At 39.0% G+C, this 19,063-nt stretch overlaps 1 protein-coding gene across 1 annotated transcript in view; it reads right to left on the minus strand.

The window, feature by feature from the left end:
* Positions 1–19,063, minus strand: part of LOC126094987 (F-box/WD repeat-containing protein 2-like) — a 130,867-nt gene that overhangs the window by 30,944 nt on the left and 80,860 nt on the right. Inside the window, exon 4 of the mRNA XM_049909641.1 lies at positions 17,814–18,642. Within this exon, the coding sequence (XP_049765598.1) occupies positions 17,814–18,642 (829 nt within the window). The remainder of the gene's footprint in view (positions 1–17,813; positions 18,643–19,063) is intronic.

Genomic DNA, 19,063 nt, shown 5'->3' on the forward strand with positions numbered 1-19,063 from the left:
GTTACCATAAACACAGAAAATATGAGTAAAGTGCTTTAGGAAGTTGTCATCAGTACTGCAGGAACCAAAGATCAACAGGACTCACCTGAATACCTTCAGCTACATAAAACAAAACTTTAAGATGAAAAACAGATGAGCGAACCTGCATTTTTCAAAGACTGCTGATAATCTAGTGTTTGTAATCACTATAGCATGGAAGAATTGTGCTTTCCAAAATCGGGTATGTAAATTTTCCAGACTCTGTAAGTGAATTTTCCTGACCCCCATAAGTGAACACAAGGTATTAAAAACCACATGACCCACAAAATCATATCACAGTTCTGTGGAGTTAATTGTATCCCAGAATAGTTATTAAAGAATATTTCTGTAGATAATGTCATAGCCCTATGTAATATGATAAACAGTTCAATAAGCAGACGATGTCTCCCGGAAGTACTAGAGACCTCAAAGGGAATTTGAGTCTTCAAGAAGGGGGACATCCATGATGGAAACAATCATCATCCTATTTCCACACACCAAGCTATATCTAAGATAACAGAGAATCTCATATACAATCAAGTAACAGCATTTCTTGATAAAACAGAACACTGATCAAACACCAGTTTGAATAAAAAGAAGTTTGTTAATTACACACTTTTCACTTTCACTGACCCAATTCTTAAATACTTAAATCAAATGCAATTTTCCTCTGAACTTTTCATTGTTCTACGCAAAGCTTCTGATCTCATTAACCTACCCCAGTTGCTTCAGAAGCTGCAATCAGAAGGCATCAGAGGTACAGCAAATCAGTGGTTTAAATCTTACCTCACGAATTGAAAGAAAACAGCAGAATTACAAGTACAAAATTATAAAAACAATAAAAGAATATTCTGACAAAAATCTGATAAGCTGAAGAATGTCACAAGGCTCAGTACTGAGCCCTCTCATCTTTCTAATCTTTATCAATGACCATGAAATCTCCCAAATACCTCTCCCGTCTTATTTGTAAATGTCACAAATTTGCTCTTGCAATCTGACCAGCCTTGCAATTGAAGTACAGAATTTATGACACAACTTAGTCTCCTTTTCTAGTTCCACAACAATAAATTGTTGCTAAACGCAAACAAGACAGCTTGTGTGCTTTTCTACCCATCTACAAACCATCCAGTCTAAATTGATGGAAAATAAATACGACAAGCAGCAGACACAAAGTTTTTAACTGTGAGAATTGACAACTCACTTCAGTGGGTCCAGCACAGGGAGAAACACTTTTAAAAGTTGGGCAGTCTCTGCTATGCATTCAGAATCCTCAGCCAATCATGTGATATAAACATTAAAAACTGCATATCATGGACTTGTACACTCAACAATACTATATGCCATCCCTTACTGGAGGGCTACTCACAGAAAAAATTCCCTTATGCAAAGAATAATAAAAATAATAAAGAGAATGTTAGAGAAGTCAGTCACATAACCTATTTTCAAAGAACTTAATATACTTGTATTGTCTTTCCCATACATTTATCTCCTAGAAACAATTGCTTCTGTCAACATAAAAGCTTTATCTGTTTGCAACAAATGGAGAAATCCTCAACCATGAGACATGAATCACGGCAAACATTCACCTGGTGGGCCAAAGACTGAGTAAAATTGAAGATGTTTTGAGAGATATGTACAGCACACACTTCAAAAAGCTACCACTACTGATCAGACCATGAGGACAAAAATAAAAGAAATGTTAATGCTACATACATTTTTATTTTTTTGATAAATATCTAAATCCAAACTTGCATTAGCTGTAAGACCCCATCCTCCATCCCATATAATTTAAATGTGATGAAAATATGACCTCAATATAGCATGTACATGGTGGTTAGTACAGAATATAATTTCTTTTTAGTTTTTAATCTTGTTGTGAACATAATATTCTAGTTATCCTATATCCTATAAAGCTGTTTCACTATAACATTCACAGACCAAACAAAGAATTTGTATTTACATGTATTATACTATGTGAATGTATTATCATATACTATGGTACAGTGCAATTAGACCCAAACTTCAACATCCAAAGTGAAAGTTCCCCTCCAACTCCAAATTGTACTATACAGTCCACATATTGTTTGGTAAAAAGTTACACCCATTTAACATTGGGTTTGGGAGGAAGGGGGGGGGGAGAAGTTGGTAAATTTTTATCAGCTTTTCTTAAATATTTCGAAAACTAAGAGGTTCAGTGTGAGAAGTGCCACATACAAAAATAATCTACATTAAATTGGGAACGAAAATGGTTCATTGCATAATCACTAAGAAAACTATTTTTTTTATACAGGATTGTGTTTTGTAAAAGCAAATTGTGATTTTAGTGGCCGGCGATATGTTGAAGGAACGACAACTCACCACCTTCTCAAAGGGTGCTACTTTTTAAGGGAAAAGAGGCTTCACAGGCCTAGGCCACATAAACCTGTGGTACGGAGAAACCCACTCTAATCTTTCTCTGGACAATGCCGCATTAAGAATGAATACCCCTCCAACATAAATGATTTTAAATTATAAAAATATTATCTAAATAATAATTATGATATATAATTATATCATTTTCAATCATAATATTTTTAAAACTGCAGCTTTTGGATATTTTTATTTAGAAAATAGTCATATCTGGCAGCCTATTGCAACCATATTTTATTAAAATTTTCGATGTTCATAAACTGAGTTCAATAGTAAAATTGACTAAAATTGTAGGATGTTAATGTGACTTTAAATTAATGTACAGTATTCATCAATATCCAGTCCTCTTCAAACATAGCATCCACCTCACCTAGATCTTCATCCATGATGTTCGTGTCCCTGTTATCACATCCTAGGCCTCAGCAATTACCACATATGCTTGTGCGGTTTAGACCACTCTTTCCACACTCGCAGTTATGGATGCATTCATCTTTGAAAGTAGAGTATGTGGGAAAGTAATTCCTGGGGGACTGCAGGGCGTACTGTTGTAATTGGTCTCAGGTGTTCACCAAGCTTCTTCCAACTCCATTCGAGCAGATTCTTCTTCTCATTCAGCCACTGCTGCACCTGGTGGTAGATTCTAAATGAATGCTGCCTGGAAGCTGCTGAAGTGGGGGGTGGGGAGTGCAGCCAACTTGAACAATGAATGTATAGGCTGCTTTGCAATAGCCTTCACTGTTAGCAAAAACAATCTAGTTCTTGGCTCCGAACATCGCAGGAAGGAAATGCTTTTCAGCATCAGCCACTGCACTGGGTCAGCTTTGGGGTCATTGAAGACTAGAAGTTTTGTAAAAAGAGCATTGTTGGCTTGCACTTTCCTACACAGTGTAATTTTGCCCTTCTTGTAGATAGCTGATACAGTGTCACATCCTGTGAACATGTATATTGCTAAGAGGACACCTTTCATATTGCCAATGCCTCGCTGAATGTCACAAACAGTGTAAACTTTTTCCTGCTGATTGTCTTTCTTTGGTACCACGATTTTCAATTTGTTCTCCGATGATGTGTGGACAGTCAATAATACTCGAAAAGTCTGTGTCATCACCAATTACACAAGCTTCAACTCCTTTCTTAGCTTCATCAGTCGCTCTTAAAACTATTAATAAGTCAGTGTCAGCCAATGCTTGACCAACTGTGAAACCACCTCTTTGCAAGTGCACTGTATGGTGAGAAATAGGCCCCATTTAGTTCTCAGCGTTAGGTAGAAATCCACTGGCTTGATATTGATGTTTACATGGGTTGAGTCTTCTACTTTCACTTCAATGTTAGTGGTAGAACATGATCTGTATAAGTGTTTCTTTTATGTTTACTTGCTTGTATCCATCAAAAACAACAGATGCTGGCCCATAATGAGTAATTATGTAATCTGTGTACTGCTCACAAATCTCTCTGAAGGTTGCTGGGTGTCGCCAGACAACACGATGAAGGTAGTGACCCCCATCAATGATGTAGGACACTTTTTCTGAATCTGGGGTGATTGATGATTCACTTGAATCTGGAACCAAAACAGTCACCACTGAAGATTTGCTTTCCTTCCTCATCACGCCAGATTCATCAAAGAAGGATTGAGGATAAGCACATAATTCAAACTGAAATATTTCTTCAAGTCTCTCATCATTCCTTACTGTGTGCACCATCTAATGTAAGAGAGTATTAGGGTTCACACGCACAATGTTGTTGTTAATTGTCATAGACTGAAGATTTGCTTCCCTTCCTCATCAAGCCAGATTCATTGAGGAAAGATGGAGGATAAGCACATAATTCAAATTCAAATATTTCTTCAAGTCTCTCATCACTCCTTACTGTCCACACCATCCAATGTAAGTGAGTGTTAGGGTTCACACATATAGTGTTGTTAATTGACGTAGACTTGGTTATAGAGGCTACAGACTTGACAGCTAACTTTCTTTTCAAGTGCACCTTATTGAATGTTTTGTTCTTAATCTCTTTCAAGGCTAGTGTTCCAACTTCAAACGCTTTATCACAGTTCACATTTTCATCTGCTGCAAACCCCCGTTGATAAGGAAGAGAGTTCAGGTGTTTTAGAAAACAGATTGTGTTCCTCAAGCCAAGAAATAAAACTTTGCAAATCCTTGCAATTTCTTTTCTGCTTTGCCTCTGCTCTGAAGAGACACTGCACACACCTGCAAGTTCTTCCATTGCTTCACACACCCAAGAACAAGCAGGCATCGAGTTGATCCAAATTGCAATGGTTGTCATTGTTATTCCTCTGCCTCTGGTCAATCCACCATTGCTACTCAAGGGTTTCATAAAACCCTGTTCAATGGTCATGTCACTCCAGACCAAAACTTTTCAGAACATTGGATAGTGAAATAACAAGTAAAGAACAAATTGTTTTCTGGGCTCATCGAGTTGAGAAGTTCCAGCGAGTCTTGTAGGTACACGTGCAGATTTAGTGTAGTTTAACTGACTGGACACGAAGAAAATTGGAGAGCATTTGATGGACATAGTGAACGTGAAGAAGAAAGTCCCCATTCCTCTCAGCTCCAATAAACATTCGAACAAGGTCAATTATTTCTATGAAGTGAATCCACAGTTTTTGTGTTTGTCCTGATTCTTTCGAACATTGAAGTTGGTTTTCCAAAATTTCTACAAAGCTCTTCACTGCAGCTGATGGCATAATCTCTTCAGAAGATGCATTATCATGCTTGAAAGTTGAATAAAATTTCAGCTAATCTTTATCCACGCTAATGCCTCACTAGGTTTCAAAAATACTGTAATGAGTACCTCTTTGACTAGGAAGAGGGCACAACCGATCCTGAAGTAAGCTTTCCCATTCATTATTTGTTGAACAGTGTTTTTAGCATAGACAGTACTGTACAACTCCTCCAAGCCACTTCTCGCCATGATGAATTGAATTGCTGACAAAAAGGGCATTAACAAATGAAAGCCTTCTAGTTGAATGAAGAATGACTTCAATAGGCTGTCATCAGGTATTGCTGCTACTATTTCATGAGGTTTGGCGTAGAAAGGCTGGTCCTTCTTGTAGCAGCTTGAAGAAGAGCCATATAAATTGTTGATGGATTTGAAGGAGCCAAGTTGACAAATGGAGGAAGGACTACAGCAGAAGTCTGGAACTCTCTCATCGCATACAGCATTTCCATGCAGCCACTCCAACCAGCTATAGAGTCTTCTGTGCCTTCCAACCAGGTACCACTCAACCAAAATAAATTAAGCATTTGGCCATGTTCATATGACAGTGGTTTTATTTTCAGGGAAGCCATTTTTGTAGCAACTATTTTGGAATATCCATATGTACTTGGGGCTCTGTAAGCTTGCAAATCAAACAGGCCTCGTTTTGCAAGAGCATGTGCAGTAAAATTCTTTCGAGGTACATTATCCACTACCTGACGAGCGGTTTTAGGTGTTATGCAAGCAATTCCATTCGTGACATGAAATGTGTAATGGCAATCCACAGAGTGGACACTGTAGTCTGCATTATGAAAAACAAATTGCATGTATCTATTCTCATTTCTTGTGTTCTCTTGGGAAGTGATGGAACTCTCATATTTTAAAACTTCCTTGTAAGGTACACAAACACCCAAATTGGACAGGATACTGATCAAGGCTTTTGAACCAAATTTTATGTGCAGTGAAACACACTTTCCAAGTTAGACAGGGGACAAAAATGATCTTGGATGTGCAGCATTTATTATACTGTGACATACTGAAGTTTTTTTCCTTTCAGTAATTTATTTCATCCTTTGAATTTTCTCAGGTGTTTGTCTTTCAGAAGCAGGCTGTACAATTTCAGTTATCAAGACATTGAGCACTTCAGGTACATGTTCAGCTCCTGCTTTACAAATTTCTTCAATTATTGGAAACTGAGAATAGTCATAGCTTTTGGACTTGATCTCATGTCAAATAACAGCTGCTGCAACTTTGATCACTCTCAGTTCCTCCTGAGCTTCATTATCAGAGTTCCGATTTCTATGCCAGTTGCATCTGATAAAATATTAGTAGTTGCTCCAGAAAGACGTATCACACTTCTTTTCCCTGGTAAAACTGAAAAATTGAAGCTATTTCCATAGTGCAGGATAAATTTCCTTTTCAAATGTATACCAGTATATGGCTTGACTTCAGGGCTCAATTGACAGAAAATATTTTGTAATTCTTTAAAAGCGTACTGCCATTCAACATTTTCCTCCAAATAATCCCACAGCTTTTCAAAAGCATTTTCTCTTTTGGCATCAGCACTTGACCCACCTTTGGTTGTTACTGCTACTTTTTCAGGCACCGATCCTGGCTTCTGAAATGTTCAGTAACAATGTCAGTGGTATCACCCATCAGAACTGACGAGGTCTATGACCTGAGAGAGCCTCACACTTACCTTATCCCCCCCCCTTGTCATGCCTGTTATTTGCTTCCATTCAGATGCTTTCCACCGATTCAAGTTTCTGTACTAAACTTAAATTTTCTTGAGCTGGGTTCTTGCATTTAGAGATACTACACAGTTGCGACCACAAAGAAAACATAAGAATTAAAGACCAAATGATTCACGGGAAATCTTTGCTGGAAGTTCCATTTCTTGTTGATGTGGCTTTGGATGTAATATACACACCTGTCGACACTTACTATATACTTGAAGCGAGTCGTTCTGCAGGAACTTGTCTTTAACACCATCTTTATAAGTTTCACTGCACTGAATTATTTTGACCACTGCCTTTCTAGTCAGAGTAATTGGGTCACCACCCGTGTTCTTACAAGGTTTCAACACACACTCCGCCATACTTCTCACATTTTCAAGTGATTATCGCATAGTTCAGACAGTATTCTAGAGGCAAAATAAAAAGATGTCTGCAGAACTTTACTAGAAATAACACTCACAAACGCATTCAATGGGTCTCCCAATATGACTGAGGGTAAAGACAGTAGATGAGAGAGTGTGTGAGGGGGAGGGGTGGGTGGCAGGTGCAGGATGCAAGTGGTCAACTGGTCCCATACGCATGGCTTTGTACTGGCAGCTGCACTTGTACTAAACCAATTCTCATTCCCAGTATTTTTATGCTTCTAACCCTCTGTGGTGCTTGTTATCCTCTCTTGGGCTACAATACAATGGCATAATATTATTTTTTAATAAAATTGTTTAGTTATTTCTGTATAATTTCATTTTTCCAAAAAATCTAAAAAATATGAAAAATTTCTATTTTTACGCCCTCCGTAACTCTGGAACAGTTCAGTTTAGCAAGATCATGCACGGGATCATCTTTGTTCGTCATTTAATGTAGATTAGTTTTGTATATGGCACTTTTCATGCTAAACTGCATAGTTTTCGAAATATTTAAGAAAAACTGATAAAAACTACTAATTTACAAACTTCTCCCCCCCAAAACCTGATGCTTAAAATGGTGTAACTTTTTACCAAACAACATGTGGACTGTGTACAACAATTTACTTTGGATGTTGAGGTTAGGCCATTTTTTTGGACTAATTGCACTGTACTATTATTTATATTTTTATATATTATAGCCACTGTCATTTTGACACAAAGTGTGTGCAGAATTTTGGTGTCTATTTTCATTTATCAGCTCTTTAGGTTTGAAAGTTCTTTACTGTTGCAAATACTTTAATTTTTTTGTCATCACAAATGCCCCATCTTTATAAAAAGAAATTATTGCATATTTAACATTTTATTGTCAACTTTGTGGAAACACAATAAAAGATTTCTCGGTTTCAACAATTCCTGTTTATTTTGGTCACAAATTATTGGTGACCTGTGCCTACTATCCCCTTCTCCCTTCAGCATTTCTGACTTTTTTTACCCTTCTTAAGGAGGTAATAACAAATCCAGAAGGTCAGGATTTTAACATTTCTCACGTACTTTTTTGCTATGTCAAAAAATATGACAGTTTTTTTAGAGACAGTTACCTGTAGTTTCATATTACATTAATAACAGTGTCATATTTCATCTAGCATTAATGAACTCGCTATCCGAATTTCTTCCCCAAATTTCCCTTACTGCTCTCTCATCCACATCTTTCCCTAGCTTCAGTTTGCATACCAAATAAATAAATCAGTTTGCAGTTTTATATATGTAATCACCCTATTGAACTGCCAATATCATTTTATTTTTGTCTTTTACTTTTGTTTGCCCATCTTTTCCATGTGGTCTCTCTCTGCTGTCTTCTTTCCCACTACATCATTTTTCTTTCTCTCTTTTAGTGGTGTAATGCTTTATTTAGCTGCAACAGGCAGAAGACGTGGTTTGTTGGTGCTGCAAGTTTTTCTAGATTTTGACTGAAATAAACTCAAGTTGCAGTGTTTTTCTTCAGCATTCCACTGTAGAAATTGGCACAGAAACAACTAAATAAAAAATACATGCAATTTGCATGTTTATTTGTATGTAAAAGCTTTTTTTGGAATTTTCCCTTCTGTGAGATTGCATGTGCAAGATTTGTGTGCCAATTTGGAATTCTAGATTCACATTTTTTACCGTTCATATCGCTTCTGCATAATCTTTCAATGAATGTATCCACACTCGTTTGTATTGTGATATATTGTGCAATTTTGAACATTTGCAAATGCCACAATAAACACCTACTGTTATAGTCAATTGCAGACTTAAACTTATTCATGCTCTTTTAAAATTTTTGAGAACAGTAGGCCAATCCTCATTCAAATAATCATTCTCTAATTTCATTATACAATAACATGAGAATAGGTTATTTCTGAGAATCTTTGAATGCTTACAAAGCTTTATTTTTGTAAGTTACCACTACAAGTGTTTCTGGATAACTTATTCCATAGAAGATCAGCATTTGTGATTCACAGTTACTGCCAAAGAATAGATCACCCCAAATTTCATTGTATATCAATGCAACACTAAATGTGCATTTTTGAGAATTTTCGGAGGTTACCGTTTCCCTGTGCAAAATCTAATTTATAGTAAATTGGCATTTGTTATTTAGTTACAGTAGCAGATACTCTATCATACTGTGTTATCCTCATTTATCGTAAATTAACTGTATTTTAAAGATTGCTAATAACTACAACTAACCTCGAAAAGCTTTAGGAAATAAGTAATTTTTACCAGAGGTTTTTCTGCTGCTTTAACAGAAATCTTGTTTTGTGTATATGCTTCAATTCTTATGGGGAATTAGCATTTTTTTTAGCTCAGGAGATATAAAAGATAATCAGCAGGCTTAGTTTAAAGTAATTTGTTCACTGTCCAGTAATACATTGCACCAGCCGAAATGCAACCACACTGTGAATGCTGTTCTTGAAAAGAGAATGAGTTGGTTGATGTTCGTAACCAGCTGGAAATCGCCCTGACTAATGCCAAATGATTGGTAGTTGCAGTGAATCAGTGTTTAGAAGAGCTCCCGACAGTCATGGACCTGTGGTACCAGTACCAAAGGTACCACAAGTACTATTCTCATCTGTGGACCCTGTCTCCTCTGCAGAAAGTACGGGATCTGTCATTATTCACCCACTTCATTGGAAGTGGTGTTTCAATGGTAGATACAGACATCCTGTACAGAGTGTATAGGTATCCGGGAGGACTCGTGGTGTTGTATTAATCCCCCCAACCAACAGGTCTGAGGTGTTGTCTTTCACTGAAACTGAGCCAATGGGACTCACCTCACTTATTTGCGGAAACCTGATTTGTTCAGAGTCAAGAGGAGGCAAACACAAAATGGTAGGGGTCTATTAATCATCGGCAGTTCAAATGTAAAGCAAATAATGGCACCCTTATGGAAATGGCAGCAAGTCAAAGGAAAGGACACCATGTGTATTCAGTGTGTATCCTTGGAGGCCACGTTTAACATGTTGAACAGGCTAGTCCAGCAGCTATTGAGGGAACAGGGTGCAAACAACTGCAGATTGTGGCAAATGTTGGAACAAATGATGCCTGTTGTCTGGGATCTGGAGTTAAGCTTGGATCATTCCAGCGACAGGCAGAGAAGGTTGAGAAGACCTGCCTTGCACATGGAATTTCAATGAAGTTCACAGTTTGCAGCATTGTCCCAGAATTGATCATGCTCCCTTCATTCTGAGTCCAGTGGAAGGACTGAACCAGAGACATCAGCAGTTCTGTGGGAAGCGAACATGCGACTTCCAGGCCTTGCGGAACAATGTTGAGAATTGTAGGATGCCCCTAAACGGGTCACATGTGTACTACACATTACAGACTGCTATCCAGATGTCTGAATGTGCACATAAGGGCTTTTTGCATTACGCAATTCTCCATCCAATTCAGATAATGATAGCTGTAGGAAACTCAGAAGTATCAGTGTAAGATCAAAAGAAATGCTTCCCACATGTAAGAGTATTAAAATCATATTTTTAATTGCCAAAGTATCACAACAAAGTGCCAGAGTTTGAAGTGCTCCTGAAAAGTAGTGAAGCTCACATAACACTAGGTACAGAAAGCTGGTTGAAGCCTGAAACTGTGACCAGTGAGGGGGAATAATTAAGTGTATATCAAAAGGATTAGCTAATGGGGAATGGAGGTGGTGTATTTGTCACAGTAGACAAGAAATTCAAATCCACCGAGATAGAAATTGAAGCTGCATGTGAGACTGTTTGGGTCAGACAAAGGATCAGAGGTGGGCATAAAACAGTAATTGGATCCTTCCATTGCCCGCCAACTCATCTCCTGATATAGCTGAAAAGTTTAGAGCAAATGTCAGTTTGCTTTTATGTAAGTTCTCCAATCATGCTGTAATTATCGGTGGAGACTTAAATCATCCAACAATCAGTTGGCAAAATTACAGTTTCGTTAGTGGTGGGTGTGATAAGACATCATCTGAAACATTACTAAATGACTTCTCTGAAAACTACCTTGAACAGACAGTTTGGAACCCTATTCATGATGGAAATATGTTGGATCTAATGGCAACAAATAGACATAATCTCTTTTTGAGGATATCCACATCAAAACTTGCACCACTGATAAATGACACAGTTGTGGCAACAATGATTACCAAAGTACAAAGGACAACTAAAACAAGCAGAAAACTACATACATTCAATAAATTCTAACAATGGAAAATCCAGAATGGAGTAATGACAATATCATGAAAAGGATAGCTTGCTCCTCATCTTATAGTGGAGATGTTAAGCTGCAAAGAGGCACAACAAAAACACTGCTGAGCAAGTAAGCTTTCAGCCAAAAGGCCTTCTTATGAATTAGACAATAAACACACATGCACACACATGTTCGCGCACACACACACACACACACACACACACACACACACACACACACACACACACACACACACAGAGAGAGGAGAGAGATATTCACTCAAACACAACTCACTCAGATATGACCATTGTCTCTGGCTCCTGAAGCCGGACTGAACAACAGCGCATGATGGGAGAAACAATTTGGGTAGTGGGAGTAAGGATCAAGCTGGGGTGGGGAGTGTGTGGGATACTAGAGCAGGTGTAGATGGCTGTAAAGTGTTGCTTGTGGGAGCATACAGGCACAAGTTAGAGAAAGGGTAGAGCAGCTAGGTGCAGGCGGGAGATTAAACAGAGGGTGAGGGAAGGGGGCAGCGGAAAAGGAGGGAAGTAAAACAGAAGTTAAAAGACTGTGGGTCCATAGGTGGAATAGAATGCTGCATAGTGATGGAGTAGAAAAAGGGAAGAGTATAGTTGGGTGTAGGAGAGTGACTAACGAAGGCTGAGGCCAGGAGGGTTATGGGAACGTAGCATATATTGCAGGGAGAGTTCCCACCTAGACTCTTCAGAAAAGCTGGTGTTGGGACCCAGATGGCACAGGCTGTGAAGCAGTCATTGTAATGAAGAATGATGTGTTGGACAACATGCTCAGCAGCTGGGTGGTTCAGCTGTTTCTTGGTCACATTTGTCAATGACCATTCATGTGGACACACAGCTTGTTGGTTGTCATGCCAATGCAGAACACAGCTTAGCTTGTATATAACCTGACTGGTTTCGCAGGTAGCTTTGTCTTTAATGGTGTTGGTGATGTTTGTGACTGAACTGGAGTAAGCCGTGGTGAGAGGATGTATGGGACAGGTCTTGCATCTAGGTTTGTTACAGGGTCATGAGCCATGAGGCATGGGGTTGGGAGCAGGGGTTGAGTAGGAATGAAGGAGGATATCACACAGGCACTGCAGGTGGCAAAATACTACTGCGGGTGGGGTGGGAAGGTCTCTGGGTAGCACATCCCTCATCTCAAGGCACGACAAGAGGTAGTTGAACATCCTGGTGAAGACTGTAATTCAATTCTTGGTGACACTGAGGTACGAGGGGAATGCTCCTCTGTTACTGGACAGTGTGACTTTGGAAGGTGGTGGGTGACTGGAGAGAGAAGGCATGAGAGATCTATTTCTGCACAATGAATGTAACTACATCTTCTGGTGGAGTATGGGACTACGGCTGTTCGATGTTCAATAAAAACAATACCAATTGCCATTCTATAGGTTTATTTCTAGGCAACCAGTTTAGACGTTACACTATGTCATCTTCAGGCCAAAACTGCTCCAATCCAGTAGCCTTTATGTTACAAATATAGCAGTGCCTTTAACTGGTCTCGTAATACTACTGACTGTTGCTCAACGAGCACGTATGCCGATAATAGCTATTACAAGACCAGTTAAAGGCAATGCTATATTTGTAACACAAAGGTTACTGGATTGGAGCAGTTTTGGTCTGAAGATGACGTAGTGTAACATCGAAACTGGTTGCCTAGAAATAAACCTATATAACGGCGAGTGGTATTGTTTTTACTGAATTTCTGCACAAGATTGGGAGGATAATTACAGTCTGTGAAGGCCTCAGTGACGCTCTTGGTATATTTGGAGATGGACTGCTCATCATTACAGATGCAACATCCATGGGTGGCTAGGCTGTATTGAAGGGATTTCTTGGTATGAAATGGGTGGCACCTGTAGAAGTGGTGGTATTGCGGGCAGTTAGTACATTTGATATGGACAGATATGGCTATTTTGAGGTGGAGATCAACATTGAGGAAGGCCGCTTGTTGGGTTGCCATTATATAGGTGAAGCGAATGGAGGAGAAGGGGTGTGGACAGGGTGTCCTCAACCTTGATCAAGATCACAAAGATGTCACAACGAATCTCAACCAGGTGAGGGGTTTGAGATTCTGGTTGGTTAGCAAGAATTCGTCTAGATGCCCAAGGAACAGGTTGGCATAGGATGGTGCCATGCTGGTGCCCACTGGCACACCCCAGGTTTGTTTGAAGGTGATGCTTCAAAGGAGAAGCAATTGTGGGTGACATTATAGTTGTTCATGGTGACCATAAAGGAGGTTGTAGGGATGAAATCCATTGGGCATTTGGAAAGGTATTGTTCAACAGCCCCAAGGCCATGGGTATTTGGGATGTTAGTGTAAAAGGAGGTAGCATCAACAGTGACAAGCAGGGCACCATCTTGCAAAGGAACAGGAAACGTGGAAAGTCAGTGGAGGAAATGGTTGGTGTCTTTTATGTAGAAAGGTAGCTTGTGGATAATATGCTGAAAGTGTTGGTCTGCAAGAGCAGAGATTCTCTAAGTGGTGAAACAATAAACAGTCACAAAGAGGCATCCTGGGTGGTTCACTTTACGGACTTCCTAAGAAAACAAGGAGAAGGTAGGTTTGCAGAGAGTAGTAGGTCCCCCTGTGACTCAGTACCACATGGGATTGAAGCAAATGAATCATATTCTCCATCAGGCTTTTGACTACCTCTCGCCATGCCCTGAAACGAGAAATGATATCCAGCACCCTTCCCACCCCACCCACAGTTGTATTCTGCCACCCAACAAACCTACACAATACCCTTATCCACCCCTACTCAACCTCTGCTTCCAATCTCTTGCTCATGATTCGTATCCCTGTAATGGACCTAGATGCAAGACTTGTCCCATACATCCACTCACCAGCACTTACTCCAGTCTGGTCACAAGCGTCAGCTAATCCATCAAAGGCAGAGCTACCTGTAGAACCAGTCATGTGATCTACAAGCTAAGCTGCAACCATGATGCTGCATTCTACTTGGGCATGACAACCAACAAGCTGTTTGTCTGCATGCAAACTGTGGTGATGAAATAGCTGGACCACCCAGCCGCAGAGAACGCGTCCCAACAGATAGTTTTCATTTCAATGGCTGCTTCACAGCCTGTGCCATCTGTGTGTGTATGGTGTCTTATTCAGAAGATGGCCTTTTGGATGAAAATTTACTTCTTCAGCATCTTTTTGCTGTGCCTACCTGTGACTCAACATCTCCACTTTATGATATATGTGTCATATCTCAATGAAGAAACTTTCAGCACAGGGCAGAACGTGTAGAGGAACTAAGGCTCAAGTTTAAAAGAATAGTTGGCCATGTACTGGATAGAATGTCTGCAGTAGAACAGTTCTCAATGGAAGGGACCCTCCATGGTATACAGTTACTGTAAAGAAACATCTTAAGAAATAGAGACTACTGCATAATTAGTGTAAACAAAGCACAGGACTATTGATAGAGAGATGCTGAATGAAACACATTTGGCTGTCAAGAGGGCAACGCATGAAGCCTTCAGTGACAATTGTAGCAGAATACTGTCAAGTTATCTTTCACAAAACCAAAAGAATACTGGTTGTATGTAAAGGCTGTTAGTGGCTCCAAAGTTAGTGTCCAGTCCCAAGCGAATAAGATGGGAACTGAAATTGTGGGTAGCAAGGCAAAGGCTGAAATGCTTAACTCTGTTTTCAAATGTTCCTTTACAAAAGAAAACCCCAGGAAATTGCTGCCATTTAATCCTCACACCGGTGAAAAAACTTTGTGAAATCAGTATTAATGTCAGTGGTGTTGAGAACAGACGAAATCATTAAAACTGAGCAAAGTTCGAGGGCCCGATGGACTCTCTATCAGATTCTAAATTGAATATGCAGCTGTCTTAGCCCCTTTTCTAACTGAAATCTATCATACATCCATCAAACAGAAAACCATGCACAACAGTTGGAAGGGAGCACAGGTAACACCCGTCTACAAGAGGGGTAGTAGAACTGTTCCACAAAACTACCATTCAACATCTTTGACACTGATTTGTTGTAGAATCTTAGAATATATTCCAAGCTAAAGCATAATGAGGTATCTTGAACAGAATGACTTCCTCCCTGCCAACCGGCAAGGATTCCAAAAACATCAATCACATTAATCCCAACTTGCACTCTTCTCACATGAAGTATTGAAAGCTTTGGATCAAGGCAGTCTGATAGATGCAGTATTTCTTGATTTCCAAAAAGCATTTGATTCAATACCACGCCTACACTTATTGTCAAAAGTTCGATTATATGGGGTATCAAATGAAATTTGTTACTGGATTAAGGACATTTTGATAGAGTCAAACAATGGAAAATCCATCATGAAATGTAACAATGTAATGAAAAGGATAGTTGCTACTCACCAGAGCTGCTCAGGGGAGCCGTTGAGTCACAGAAAGGCACAACAAAAAGACTGTCACACAATTAGTTTTTGGCCAACAAGGCCTGACCACACAGTCTCTGCTGCTGGAGCCAGACCAGTCTGGCTCCAGCTGCCAGAAACTGTGGCCATGTGTGTGTGAGTTGCATTTGTGTGAGTGTGGGCATGTATGTATGTTGTCTAATTTTGACAAAGGCCTTGTTGGCTGAAAGTTACCTGAGTGATGATCTATTTTTTGTTGCGACTTTCTGAAACTCAGCATCTCCACTATATGCTGAGTAGCAACTATCTTTTCAATTATATTGGGACTTTTAGTAGGGAGGACATAACATGTTATCTCGGATGGAGACTCTTCATCAGATGTAGAAGTAACTTAAAGTGTGCCCCAAGAAAGTGTGTTGGGACCCTTACTGTTCATGTTATACATTAATGATCTTGGAGACAATATTTATAGTAACCTCAGAGTTCTTGCAGATGACGCATTTATCTATAATGAAGTACTGTCCAAAAGAAGCTACATAAATATTCTGTCAGAGCTTGATAAAATTTCAAAGTCATGCAAACTCTGGCAACTTGTTTTATATGTTCAGAAAAACAAATGAGTTATAGTTGGATCTGCCAATTTATACAAATCATCCAAATACCTTTGCAGAGATATGAGGTGGAACAATCAGATAGGCTCAGTTGTGGGTAAACCAAGTGGCAGACTTTGGTTTATTGATAGAATACTGAGGAAGTGCAATCAGTCAACAAAAGTGATTGGTTACAAATCACTCATGCAACCCATTCTAGAGTACTGCTCACGTGTGTGGTACCAAATATGACTAACAAGTGATATTTAACATATACAGAGAAAAGCAGCATGTATGGTCACAGGTTTGTTTGACCGATGGGAGAATGTTACAGTGATGCTGAAGAAATTGAACTAGCAGACTCCTGAAAATAGATGTAAAAGGTCCTAAGAAACTCTACTAACAAAGTTCCAGGAACCAGTTTTAAATGATGGCTCTAGGAACATGCTACAATCCCCTACGTATCGCTCACATAGGGATCAAGAGGACAAGATTAGAATAATTACAGCATGCACAGAGCATTCAAACAATCATTACTGCTGTGCTCCATACATGAATGAAAAGGGAAGAAACTATAATTACTAGTACAATGGGATGTACCCTCTGCCATTCACTTCACAGTGGTTTGCAGAGTATGGACGTAGATGCAAATATAGATTTTTATGAACATGTGTAGCTTATTCATTATGCACTTTTAAATGTGCCTGTGTGACACTCAATGCCTCGTCTATGTGGTGAGTAGCAATCCATCCTGACCCACATTGTCATTATACATTGCTTCATATTACCTATACCCACTTTCAGGCACATTGCTCCTAACATTTTCGTATTTTTAACTTTTTCAGTGTACAGACAGCTGATAGAGTTATCTGAAAAGAGTTAAATTGCTTAGCATGAAGTAATGGATAAAAACAGCAGCTTGCTAGGAGAGAAAAACGAGTAACTCTGTTTCAAATAGTTTCGCTCTCTCCCCTTCACCTAGCTTGCTGATGCTGATTTGCTTCTGTTCCATCAGTCCTCCATGTCGACACTTCACCAGCTACTGCCTGCCATACTCTTCACCCCAGTCATCCACTCCTCTTCCTTTACACAGCACCCCAGTCTCACTATCAAGATTTCTGACAACTCTTTCTTATTGATTATGAACGCAGATGGTACATAATCATAGAAGACAATATTTTGTTATCCAGTCACACTTTAAATTCTATGAAGAATAAATTATGCATTAATTACGTGAACTATCAAGTCATTTCAATGTAACACATGCACTGTAAGTAAATGAAGGTATAAATGATAAACTCAACAGTGATAATTAGTAGTTTTCTTAAAATTATAAACATACTGTACTGTAATTTACCTGGAATGTGGCACAATAGTTCCTCCCACTACTTCACCTGTACTTATTTCCACTATAAGGAGATTGGACATGAAATTGTCACAGTGTGGTAGCAGCAAAACAGCAAACCTGTCACCAACTGCTAAAAGTTTCCGAACTTTGTAAAAGGAACGTATTCTCTTGGTGCATTGCTGCTTCTCTAAATTTTCAAACACAATTTCAGCATTTCCAGGTTCATCACTTCGTGCCAATGTTTGGTTTATATACACAACATTTCCTCCTTGAACAAAACATCCTGGGGTTTGGAAATTGTGGACAGCATTCAAGGGATATTGCACAACACCATCTTCTAATGAATTCACATCACCATAAGGGCAACAATCAAAATATGCACACCATGAAAATATTTTAATTTGGTCTCTGGTTTTTATAAGCAAAGAATTTTTGTCTTTAGATAAAGTTTTTGGATTCGATCCTTTGTATACTGGCAAAAGTGTGACCTGAATAATCCAGCGACTTTGTTCCACTATAGTTCTCACTAACTGCCCGGTGCTAATACACCACAATTTGGCAGTATAGTCTGTAGCACCACTAACCAACAAGTCAATTTCTGCACTTAAGCTGACACTAATTACCACACCAGTATGACCACGGTATTCGAGCCTCGAGGCTGGTCTGCATTCGTGATCTCTGTAGTTTAATGACCACGTTGTAATGTGCCCTGAGCTGTGACCACACGCCAAAATGTCACCAATATCTATCTTCAGGCATGAGACACGGTACGGTACAGTAAATATGCTTATCAGTTCATAATCCTTAGTACTCCAGACACCAACTTGATCATCAGAACCTGCAAATTAAAGTAAATCAGTCCATCATAATTACATTTCTAACATCAACATCATAAAATACGACCATTAGTAGGTACAAGGGTAGTCTGCACCAACAGTGCTGACTTTTTACGTTATGTGGTTTCTGAAACTGTTATATGTTATTTTTCATGTATATCTAGGAGCTACTCGCAAGCACAAAATCTTTCAAAGACAAAAGTGTGCCATAAATAGGATTATAAAACAATATGCAATCAGGTTAAAAAAATTGCAGTTAATCCACCAACAAAACAAACAACTATAAGTGTGAAACTGACATTTAAAAAAAATTGTCACTAGTAATACTACTCTGCATAAATCTGCAAAATTATAAGAAAATTATGAAATCAGGTAAACCGAAAGAAATACTGTGAAGAAGATACCAGCAAATATAACAGTAGA

The sequence above is a fragment of the Schistocerca cancellata genome, chromosome 8 (genome assembly GCF_023864275.1).
Source record: "Schistocerca cancellata isolate TAMUIC-IGC-003103 chromosome 8, iqSchCanc2.1, whole genome shotgun sequence".
NCBI classification, from domain to species: Eukaryota; Metazoa; Arthropoda; class Insecta; order Orthoptera; family Acrididae; genus Schistocerca; species Schistocerca cancellata.